Source organism: Antennarius striatus, chromosome 19, assembly GCF_040054535.1.
Source record: "Antennarius striatus isolate MH-2024 chromosome 19, ASM4005453v1, whole genome shotgun sequence".
NCBI lineage: Eukaryota > Metazoa > Chordata > Actinopteri > Lophiiformes > Antennariidae > Antennarius > Antennarius striatus.
This window is the reverse complement of record NC_090794.1, coordinates 8,830,261-8,842,613: the sequence shown is the minus strand read 5'-3', so window position 1 is coordinate 8,842,613 and position 12,353 is coordinate 8,830,261. Positions and strand designations below refer to the sequence as shown.

General features: G+C 40.4%; 1 protein-coding gene across 1 annotated transcript in view; it reads left to right on the top strand.

Moving 5' to 3' along the window:
- Nucleotides 1–12,353, top strand: part of phip (pleckstrin homology domain interacting protein) — a 30,560-nt gene that overhangs the window by 7,974 nt on the left and 10,233 nt on the right. Inside the window, exons 8-22 of the mRNA XM_068341826.1 lie at nucleotides 555–776; nucleotides 1,771–1,871; nucleotides 2,350–2,420; nucleotides 2,710–2,810; nucleotides 3,478–3,518; nucleotides 3,962–4,060; nucleotides 5,742–5,898; nucleotides 6,916–7,050; nucleotides 8,931–9,059; nucleotides 9,709–9,934; nucleotides 10,208–10,342; nucleotides 10,808–10,991; nucleotides 11,207–11,309; nucleotides 11,446–11,583; nucleotides 12,172–12,269. Of these exons, the coding sequence (XP_068197927.1) occupies nucleotides 555–776; nucleotides 1,771–1,871; nucleotides 2,350–2,420; nucleotides 2,710–2,810; nucleotides 3,478–3,518; nucleotides 3,962–4,060; nucleotides 5,742–5,898; nucleotides 6,916–7,050; nucleotides 8,931–9,059; nucleotides 9,709–9,934; nucleotides 10,208–10,342; nucleotides 10,808–10,991; nucleotides 11,207–11,309; nucleotides 11,446–11,583; nucleotides 12,172–12,269 (1,940 nt within the window). The remainder of the gene's footprint in view (nucleotides 1–554; nucleotides 777–1,770; nucleotides 1,872–2,349; nucleotides 2,421–2,709; nucleotides 2,811–3,477; nucleotides 3,519–3,961; nucleotides 4,061–5,741; nucleotides 5,899–6,915; nucleotides 7,051–8,930; nucleotides 9,060–9,708; nucleotides 9,935–10,207; nucleotides 10,343–10,807; nucleotides 10,992–11,206; nucleotides 11,310–11,445; nucleotides 11,584–12,171; nucleotides 12,270–12,353) is intronic.

Below are 12,353 nucleotides of genomic sequence, written 5' to 3'. Positions count from 1 at the left end.
ATTGCATTTCATTTTCTACTCCTGGCAGAAAAGGTCTTCTTTATGTATTGTTTCTCTACATCAAGAGAAGCTTTCTCTGTGAGCACTTGGTCCTTAGAAATCTGTATAGTATATTTCTGTATATATTGACACCACAGTAGCTGCTTTTTAATTTAGCAAAACTCGTTTATTATTTGACGTCAGACACACTGAAATCTCCATTAAGTGTTAACATGACTGCTGCTGCACTGTTGTTTTTACTGCAAATATCAAATGAATAGCAGATGTACTGTACTGTAAATGCATTATCAGTATCTATATAGACAATGAGCCAGCGGTCCCTGTCACTTCTGACCACACTGCAGATCAGAAACTGAAGAACCTCCTTGTCTCTTGCTTGTGCTCTAAATTTTACCAAACTGATGACAGCAAAATGGCATGCAGTATATTGTAAGATCTTTTTGAACATGTTTTATGCGTATTTGCAGAAGCAGACTCACAAACCGCATCTCAAGCTGTTTAAAATGCTGGTCTTTGCTCTTGCCTTATTGGTGGTGCTTTTCTTCCCTCCCCAGGGCTCAGACGACTGCCTTGTTAAGATCTGGGGAACGGACGATGGGCGGCTGCTGGCAACGCTGCGCGGCCACGCTGCCGAGATCTCCGACATGGCCGTCAGCTACGAGAATACTATGATTGCTGCTGGATCGTGTGACAAGACTATCAGAGTGTGGTGCTTACAGACCTGCGCCCCTTTGGCCGTCCTGGAGGGTCATGCAGCCTCTATCACCTCACTGCAGGTTGGTGGATAGTTCAGTTTTACATGGATGTCCATATGGTTGGAAATCCAAGAAGGTTCATTTCTGTCCTAAAAAAACTTTTCATCAGTAGATAAAATTTGCTGTGGTCTTAATGATAGTTGTATTTGCCATTTGAAAATGAGTCCAACCCCCTCAGGCAATATGTGCAACTGAGTATTCCACAAACCTGGGAAAACACCCTGTTATCGTGTCCATGTTATGCTAGTACTTTTAAACACAATACGTTCTGTAAATGTATTCTGTAGAATACAGCCAGTAAGTGTTTAGATCATGTGGAACCGCTAGCGTAATCCACCAGGGGTTTTATATGTGAATAATATGAACTGAAGAAGGAAAGCTGTTACGGCTGGTAAAGCAGGAGGATTTTTTTTCTATATTAATGTCTGGTTTATGTTTTTCTCTTTTCTTATCCCATGAAAGTACAAACATACCAAAAGCAACACTTTTGCTTTCCGAGTCTTGCCTGTAGCTCTTTGTTCCCACTGAAGACAGGAATCTGAGAAAAAATGATTTACTGAAACAGCTGGGCGTCACAGTTTTTGAGGAAACATTTTCCAGACAAGAATAAATGAGTCGGCGGCCCACATGAAGTAGAAAGAAAGGGTTTATTTACTCACAATGAATTACAACTTTAATGTCGATAGCAGGGAAAGAACATGTTATCCAGTCATTCATGTCCTTTCTAGAGATGTGAGGCATTGGGGAATAATATATAGAAAGCTTCAGCTGCACAGGCAATCCTTTTTGATTGGATTGCTTCATCCTATCGAGGGATTTATCAAAAGAAGAAAGGATACGGGACATTCACTGCCTATCATATTCTGTGGGCATGATTTCATACACGCTGTTCGGGAAGTTTTGTTCAATTGCTATGACTGCTTTCTAAGCTCAGTTAGATGAATTGTACTTTGTTTTTTTCTTGTTTGATAACGCGGCATAGTGAGCTCTAACCTCTTATTGGTTGTACCTGCAGTTTTCTCCTCTGTGCAGCGGCTCTAAACGCTACCTGTCGTCCACTGGAGCCGACGGCACCATCTGCTTCTGGCAGTGGGATTCACGAACGCTCAAGTTTGGGTGAGGGATATACAACACCCGCACATGTATCTGCAAATCGCTATACAATTAGTTGGTTCAGTTCTTCGCAGGGTTTGTTTTCTGGTAACCAAGTTCTTAATTGAAGTTAATGTTACCTTAATGGTGCATGTGGCACAACATTCTTCAAATATTTCAAAGTTAAATACATGATTAATACAAGAACCAAGGCAGCCAGAGGCTGCAACTTCCCGCAAAGGGTAGGTCAGGGTATCCTGAAAGTGGTACCTGATAAGTGCATAGCTTTGATCTTTCAGGGTAGGTCAAAGCTATGCACTAGCTTTGATCTATGGTCAAATAGATCAATAATGTAATAATGGGATGTAATAATCCCTACAATAAGAGTTTATTGAAAAGTGTAAAGGAAACCTGATTCATCTGACATGCCCACCTGTAACTCCTGTTCTGCACCTGGAATCATTTGTTTTAAATCTGTGTTCTTTTGTGTGTTTGGGTCCAGTCAGAGACCCAGTAAGTTCACAGAGCGTTCCAGACCTGGTGTCCAGATGATGTGCTCTTCCTTCAGTGCAGGTGAGGTACTCTCACATTTCAGAGGAGACCAGGGGAGATGGCAACAAAGCTGAGACAATTAGCATAATTAGCTCAGATTAACTGGAGAGCTAGCACAGCAGACACCATGGAAACTGAGCATGTTTCTGTCATAATAAGTGTACTTTACAGTCATTGAAATATTTATCTATTTTTTATTTGTAAAATTCTTTCACACAGCTGTTTGATCCTGAAGTTTTTCATACATTACCTTTCAAAGAGTGGGACTGTAATGATAATCCTTAACTCATATAGTTGTGTTTTTTTATAGGTGGTATGTTCCTGGCCACAGGCAGCACGGATCACATTATCAGGGTATACTACTTTGGGTCAGGTCAACCCGAGAAGATCTCTGAGCTGGAGTCGCATACAGTGAGTCAACATTGTGCTTTTTTGCAAAAACTGTGTTTAACTGTATATCAAGAATATTTCCTTATCAAATGCTGTACTTTTATAGCTTCTTTCCAGTCTGACTGACCTTGTCAAAGTGCTCTATCACACCCATTCATACAAACATTCTCAGAGTGTCGGCAGAGGCTACCATGAAAGGTTACATAATCATCAAGTTTAATAATAATAAAGACTTTATCTGCATAGGCATTTTTAACATTATTTTTAAATGGTTCCACTCAAAAATGATTGAAATGTAACTTTTGCATTCACTCCAGCCAGCTGTCTGTTTCTGAGAACTGATTTATTGGTTGTGAGACCTGGGAAACAGTAGTTAACCCCTCACTCACCTCCTGTTCCCAAAGCTTTGAACTGTATCTCCACAGAAGATATATTTTACTCAGTGATCTTAGACATTGTTGCCATTGTCATGGAGACATCGGTCATCATTTTCCATGACAACCGAGTAAAATCAATGGAGAAAACATTTAGATGCAGTTGAATGCTCTGGAAAAAAGAGAGTACGCTGACCTTGAGTTCAGGCGTCTTCTTTGAAAACATTATTTGTCGAGAATACACAAATAATGGTAGAATGGTAGAAATGTTCGCTGGACTGTTTTGACTTTTATCCTGTATTTTTGTCATTCAGGACAAAGTTGACAGCATCCAGTTTTCACATTGCAGTGACAGGTAAGTTTGAACAGCTAGTGCGTGTGTGTGGGTGTGTGTGTGTGTCTGAGTGTGTGGGCTTCGAACAGGAATAAGTGTTGTTAATTTTTGCCTTTGCTTCTATTGAACCTTGGGGTAATATAAATTGATGATATTAGAAAGAGAAACATCATCTTTACATTGTCTCACATGCACAAAGGTGTATGCATACACTTGCATAATGTGTCATCCTTTCTTTAGTTGTCACATTGTGTATGTGTCTATGTGGAGTTTACAGGAAAACAAGCTTAGCTGTTATTCCCCGGGGTCGCTGTACCTCAGCAGTGAAAGTTATTGCATCCTGATGTGTGAAGATGAAAGCATTCATTATACTGCAGAAAGCTGAATTACGACTGTGTCTTATTTACAGTTTAGCTGCTGCGTGTATCTGTTCTCACATATCTGTTTGTCTTTGTGTGTTGTAGGTTTGTAAGCGGCAGCAGAGACGGCACAGCGCGAATCTGGCAGCTGCAGCCTCAGGGCTGGAGGAGCGTTCTGCTGGACATGCAGACCAAATTACCCGGGTATGTGTGTGTATGTTTGTGTGTGGGTGTAGGTGTGGGTGTGTGTGCGTGTGTGTGTCTATGTGTGTGTTTTATCTTTCACCAGTGCTGCTGTATTCTGATCTCAGAGCCGTGGGCTGGCAAGGTCTTTCAAGTTATAAGTCAGTACCGGTAAAAATCAATGTTTTCTTGAAAGAGGCAGTGTGGACATTAAAAAGTCAGTAGGAATAGGTGTTCTTAATGTCCTATAATGCTATTCTTGTAATTATTTAGTAATTTATTCAGTCTGCGTTAACCTACTGCATCCACAGCAGCAACGATTGTGTTAGAAAAACATACATCTTCACACCTGTGGCACAGAGTGTAACATGGTGATAGATTACCGGAGTGTTCTATGACAGTATAGATTTACTGCGGCTGTCACACATGGTGAATGAAGATGCCACCAGGTCTTTTAAGGCACTATCAGCCAAATGAAAGCAAGAAACACAAGACATCCAGATTTTAAGAAAATGTGTTCATCTGAAGCATGAGGAATAATTTGTTATATGTTAGAAAATTGTAAATTACATTAAAATAATATAATAATATTATATAATAATAATATATATTATTAATGGACATCTTTCAAAGCATGCAAGAGTAAAACTAACTAGAAGCAATATAGTCACGGACTGCAACATCCTGCGACACCCCTGAATTCAAAATTTTACGTGACCTACTTGCACAGGTCAAAGAGCAAATCTCTTGCTCTGACCAACTTTCATAGATCAAAGCACTAGCTTTAATCTATGTCTTACACTGGCCTCCCTCGTCTTTCTATCTCATTATTTTCCGGAGTCAAAGTCAAACTTTGTTTATTGTCATTATACCCATGCATCTATTAGCTAGATGCATGTTTTTCCTGATAATGGTGGGAAACCGGAGAACCCGGAGGAAACCCATTCAGACTGGGAGAGAACATGCAAACTCTTCACAGAAAGGCCATGTTGGAAATGATGGGATTTGAACCCCTGGCCTCTTGCTGCGAGGCAGCAGTGCTAACCACTACACCACCGTGCCGGAGTGTACGAAAGATGAAATTCAACCTTGACTTAGTTTTCCCAAGGTCAAGGTCATCATCTCATTTTCATCCCCTTTGCCGCCCGAGTAATGTGTTTTTTGTTTCATCTTTCTTATCTTATCTGCAAAGGTTGCAAACTTATTTGGTGAACATATGAACACTGACAATTACAATACATCACCGCTTTGAAGCGGGACGTAAAAAGAACATTATAAAAGGTACAATAAGAATCGGGCTAATAACTCAGGTTATAACAATAACATTTATATTTAGTTTTGTTTCTACCCTGGAAAAAGTGACAGTGACTCTGAGAATAGAGAATTGCACAAGAAATGCTTTATACTCTCTGGTTTTCTCAGGTGACACTTGTAAACAGTAACTGTAGATGTTGTAAATGATTACTCTGAACTTTGAAGAGATAAGGTCATGCAGTCAGACCGCCTAGCTCCTTATTAACTGTATGAAGACATTTATTTACTCAGTCGGAAAAGCTTTGGATCATAAAAGATTAGTAGTTTTAAAGCATTTTGTCCATTTTACATTCTGCCATTTATTTGCTTTTACATGTAACATTTTGTGTACAGTAAAGCAAATTGACCTTAACTGCACTGAACGTGACACCAACACCTTTTCCTTCAGGAAATACAACCCTCCTCCACTGGAAGACAAGGTGACCAAGCTGAAAGTCACCATGGTAGCATGGGATCGCCATGATGGCACAGTGATCACAGCTGCCAACAATCTGACGCTAAAGGTGTGGAACTCCACCACCGGAAACCTCGTCCACGTCCTCATGGTATGAAGCAGTTACACTCACACACAGGCACACGCCCACACACACGCACGCACGCACGCACGCACGCACGCACGCACGCACGCACACACACACACACACACACACACACACACACACACACACAGACAGTACCTTGAGACACAACTTATTCGACATTCGGGCTTTCTTGTCCAAAAACGTGTGAAAACATGAACCATGCTTTGAGACACCGCTGCTATTTCGCAAATGGATACATCAGCTGAGACCGCTCTCGTTCTCATATGCGGAGTAAATACGTAGCTTGTGTATGCTTGTGACTATTGCGTTTCTTTTTATACTTTACCTTCTTAACATATCCTTATATATAATTAACTATGTAAAGGAAAAATATGCATGTCTACCGGTTGATAAAAAATATGTATTTTTTCATTATTTAGGGTTTGTTTTTTTTGTTTTTTTACAAGGCTGGAAAGGATTAAAATGATTTTAGTTAGTTTAAATGTGGAAAAATTGTTTGACCTAAGAGCTCAGTCACAGAAAGAATTAAACCCGTATCTCAAGGTACTACTGTATATTATTCTTTTTTCACCCTTTAAAAGAACACACGCTTACTTATTTGCCATGTCTTCACAGATTTTTACCCTCTTAACTACAAATTGCATGCATTCTGTATATCATTTCTTAATCATATTACAAATGTACCGTATGTCTGTCCTCCAGAACATTTTATGCTGTTTTTAAATCAGATTATCTCTATAGCCACAGAGACTCTGCCTTGTACATTAGATATTTGATAGCAGCCTTGAAAGAAATGCATTCAAACCTTGATGAGAAACAAAGTAAATGTGAACCCTAGTATGAAAGGTAATATTCATTTGACTGTTTCTTTCATTAACTGAACCTGAAGGCTTATCCTAACTCATCTAATCCTTAAACTTATTCAGTGACACAGATGATGCCTGTCAGTTAACACCGAGGATGTCTGTCTATTCTTCTTGTCCATGTCTAAATCTTAACGTTCATATTGTTTAATGACAGGGCCATGAAGACGAGGTTTTTGTTCTGGAGCCGCACCCATTTGATCCAAGAATCCTTTTCTCTGCGGGGCATGATGGGAACTGCATTGTGTGGGACCTTGGCAGAGGAGTCAAGATCCGCTCCTACTTCAATATGGTGGGACTTGTAACCATGCCATCACTGTGTTGTCTTTGTTTTTATCTCCTATTACTCCCTTTGAATATATTCACACTGAAGCTGAAAGTGACCACTCCTGACGTTTGGTCTTTCACACGTATGACACTCACACATAGCTTTTAAATCAGAGAGGATTGACAGATTGACCTTTACTTTGTCTTCCATTAGCCTTTGCTACCTCTCCATTACATATGCCTTCTCTTTCCTTTCTCAACATCACTATTTTTCTTGTCTGTTCATTATTCCTCTACTCCTTTCGTGAAGTGGAACCAGATTTATTCAACATTTTGTATTGTGTTTACAAATAAAAAACTGAAAAGAAGAATGTGCAAATGTGAGACCAAATGACACACAGGTGCACTCTGTTTGTCATTGCTGTTATTTAAGTCAACATTGGATCATTCAGAAGTCATCAGGGAACTTATGGAGTCGTTTAGCTGAGCTGACAGAACAGGGGGCCAATATTTTTGCACATCCTACTTTTCAGTTTTTATTTGTAAACACAATATAAAATGTTGAATACATTTTGTTCCACTTCACAATTGTGTCTCACATGTTGTTGATTCTTGAAAAATATTTTCAGTTTGTTATCTTTTAAGTTTGAAGCCTGAAATGTGGCAAAATGTCAAAAAGTTCTTGTGGGGGGCCAATACTTTCGCAAGGCGCTGTAAGACCAAACAGTTGTGCATCTGCAACCACTCAGATTCACCTTGTGTGTTAATCTTTGTGGACACTGTTGTATTTCCGGCTCTATGGTAACCAAGGACAGGATTAGTCATAGTCTGAGAACAAGTGAGTCACCCAGCAAGCTGATCAGTGGCCAGGACGGAGTGGTGATCACAGATGGTGAATGGTGTTTGAAAATACGTATCTGATCATGAGTAGGCGTGAATATGATTTGGAAACTTTTAAGACTCGCATGAATTAGCTTGTGATCACTAGCTAGTAATTAGCTAGTGATAATGGGGAATTCACAAGTGTGAATTCAAGACTAAATAAAATAAAACAAAATAGTGCAACAAATAAAAATTGGCAGTACAGCTATAAAATAATAGCATTAATAGTGCAGCAAGAATAATAGATAAGAAATAATTCAAAGTAATAATAATCATAATAATTAAAAAATGTTTTGATATTAAAGTTAATATCATACTTGATATAGCAGCCAGAATGTGTGAGTCCTCAGGCTCAGGTTTCCCACTTATAGTAAGTCACATTTACAGAAGGAGGCAGATGTTCTATTTCAAATACAGTTTCCACTGAGTGATTGCAGATGTTGCATCCTTTGGAAGAGTGCCGCGAATGACAAGAGGTTGAATAATGCTCATTAATGCTTTTTCTATGTAAATAGAATGTTCATAAGTTCCAACTTATGAACTAGTTTCCCTTTCTGCCGCAACTCATGCCAAGCAACACCGCTGCGTGCACGCATTTTATTTTATTCATGTGTTTTTATTTTTTTGCCCTTTAATTGTTTCTGGTAATAAACACATGCAAATGTTTTTGGTATTTAAATGACCTCCAGTAGCAATTACAGATTCATTCATCCATCTATTTTCCTCCGCTCAGGGGGTCACAGGGGTTGTTGGAGCCTATCCTAGCAGACTACATGCTTACGAACAATCTCTCATAGGTTGAGGACTACTTGTACATCTATGCCTACATAGTTCCGTGTGTCGGTTATGTCGACATCAATACATGCATACATAAGGAGTTGTAATAATGTCTTTAAAACAAAGTCATGATCTAAAGTCATCAGATTGCCTACCATGCTATACAACTGCTTGGGTTGTCTGGCTGTTTAATGCCTTGATTTACAGCCTTTAACTGTCTCCCTCTCTCCACAACTGTATGATTAGATTGAAGGCCAAGGGCACGGAGCGTTGTTTGACTGCAAATGTAGTCCAGATGGGCAGCATTTTGCAGCCACAGACTCACATGGACACCTGCTCATCTTTGGTTTTGGTTCCAGCAGCAAGTATGACAAGGTAAAGCAACAGGCCTACACCTCATTTAACAGCTCCTCTTCATGAGGTCAGTTACAACGACAGTAGTAGTCATAGGGTGCATGCATCTGCCAACTTTGAACAGTCCTTCACATCTGGTAAACACTTGATCCTTAAATGATAAAATAAAATCACTGCATTCCTGAAATGTTGAAAAAACAGATAACCCAAACTATGACTATCTCAGCTGGTAGTCATGTACAGTATGTCTTAACGTACATCGCTCAATAAAGTTCACCCCATACAAATCCAGCCAATTCAGATTATCCGGTGAATCAGCATCACATTATACACATTCTATAAATGTCATTGTTGGAGTGTAACCTCTTAGAAATAAGAGAGAACCTATAAAATTCCCATCTTGCAACAAAAATACAGTTTTCGGATCTGAATAAACACTTTTTTTCTAGCAATTTTTTTGCCCTTGGCTTCAAAACAATGCCTCTACAAAAATTTGCACCAATTTTATGAAAGAATTCTGTGTAATTTAGCTGATAAATAATCAAACAAATCAATCAACTAATGGGTGAAAATATTGCCTCCGTAGTTGAGATGAAAATGCTTACGATCAGATATTTCTCATCAGACAGAAGCAGCGGTTTTAGCTTGAACATACCGTGTTACTTTTCAGATTGCGGACCAGATGTTCTTCCATACCGACTACAGGCCGTTAATCCGGGATGCCAACAACTACGTTCTGGATGAGCAGACTCAGCAGGCACCACATCTCATGCCCCCTCCCTTTCTGGTTGATGTGGATGGGAACCCCCACCCCACTCAGTACCAGCGGCTGGTGCCCGGCAGAGAGGGCTGCAGGGATGAGCAGCTGATTCCGCAGATGGGGGTCACTTCCTCAGGTACAGAGGCTGTAATTAGACCTAGGGGAGTGACTTATCTCTCTGATGGCTTGAACTTAGTTGTAGGAGGAAAGGGAGGAAAGAGGAATTTGTGAGACAGTTAGACCTACTATCGTAGCTTTTTGATACAGACTGTATAGAAAAGCATTATTGCTTTAAAAAGCATGTAGGGAAATAGAGTTGACAATGCAGGATTTCAGGAAAGACTTCTTTTCAATCTTCTGTTTCTCTTTCACATTTCAAGCCTCTGGCTCTCTCTCCTGTGAACATTAGGCTTGAACCAGGTGGTGAGTGAGCAGGCAGTGGACGGTCCCAGTCCTCTGGATACTATGATCCAGAGACTGCAGCAGGAACAGGACCAAAGACTGGCCACAAATGACACCTCCGTAAACAATAGGTCCAGCAGAGGTAAGGCTTCGTCATGATCGAAATGTTTCATATCACACACAAAATATGTGCGTGTGTGCTTTGTAAAAGGGGGTACATTATACCAAAAATGTCTCCCCTGCACTTCAGATCATTGATCTTCTCTCTTGATCTTCTTTTGTATCTTTAACTTGTCTTCACTTTTGTATCCGACACAACTGTTAAATTATCTGATCAGTCCATCAACTGAGAATCAGTGCCTACTTGGTTAAATGATTGATGGTTCACAGAAGCAAAAGTACAAAACATATCCTAGGAAAGTGATGTGGTCATAAACATTTCGAATGTTTGACATCAGGGTTAAGAAAATGTTTACAGACATTTCACTCGGTATTCAGTATTTACTGATGTTGTGGTGTCTTAATATGACCTTCCATGTATATTTATCAGTGTACCTTTCTCCTACAGAACTCCTTTCGATCACTGTTTCACTTCTTTTACTCTCAGGATCAGTGGGCTCCCCCACAGAGGTGCACTCTCCTCCCAATGTAGGTCTGCGCCGCAGTGGGCAGATTGAGGGCGTTCGCCAGATGCACAGCAATGCCCCCCGCAGCCAGATGGCCACAGAGGGAGACCTGGTGGCCTGGAGCCGTAGGGTCCTGGTCCCGGAGCTAGAGAATGCCTCTGTCAGGTAGCACATACACACACACACACACACACACACACACACACACACACACACACACACACACACACACACACACACACACACACACACACACACACACACACACACACTGAGAGAGGATTCCATAGACAGGAGCTGAACTTTTGACGATTGTGACATTAATAACATGATGGAAGGTATTGTATGTCATGGTTGTTTGTTTGTGTTTGTTTGTGTAGGAGACAGGTGAACTGGCGTGAAGCTAAAGGGGAGGAGGAGATCAATGTTTATCAGTCCGAAAGGAGGAGACGTACCATCCACTCCCTCCCCAAGGAGAGCAGGGTAAGGCAGGCAGCACACAAACACATCTAAAGAGACATTTTTACTTCTACCGTAACCCTCCCATTCATAGTAGATTTTAATACATCATCACATACATCATTCATATCATCGGATTTTGGTCCCTCATTCTCTGCAGGTTCATCTCACATCAGAGTGTGGAGCAGACGAAGGGAGGAGGAGCCAGGGTAACCATGGCTACCACACTCGTGCTGCCATGGAGGAGACAAGCCGCCAGAGCGCCGAGGCAGCCGATGATGATGAGAGCACCTCAGAGGTAACTAGAGCATGATGCTGTGGTCTTGTTGTGCAATGTAAAATAATGGATTGGTCGTACTGGCGCTTTGAAATGTCTTCAGATGTGATTAAGCGCTATATAAATAAAAGTTGATTGATTGATTGATACTGTGTAAAAAAACATGAATATGAACCTGATGGATCGATAGAGAGAGAGAGAGAGAGAGAGAGAGAGAGAGAGACGTTACTCTTTGTGTTTTTGTTCCCAAAAAACACCTTTTCATAATAATCCGGTCACAAACCATAAAGATTTAAAGGCCGTGTTGTGATCCAGCAGATCCTTAGAAACTTCATGTCTACTTTCAGAACATATGGAACAGTATCAAAAAGTTTATTTCTTGAGCAGTGACGACTTAAAACAACTCAAATTGTCTCTGGTTTATCTCAGAAGCAATGAAGAAGAAAATCTAACAAGCTGATGCCTGTAAACCTCACTGCTCTGCTCACAGATGCGATTACACTAGATAGATGTTTGCTCTCCAGTACAGTACCTTTGTGAAGACTTTTCCTTTTGTTTTACTTGACTTTTAGTCAAGAAGAGTGTTAACATGATGCAATGTGTTTCCAGGGAGAAGTAGAGGTACGACAAATCAACGGTCACTCCTCCTCAGAGGAGAAGGAGGACGATCAAAAAGAGCCCTGGCCGGATGACCATAGCAGTTCAAGGTAAAACACAAATCGTATAACAAACACAATTATCATATCAGCCATCTCCTCTAGATAGTGTATGCAAATAGCAAGCTAACACAA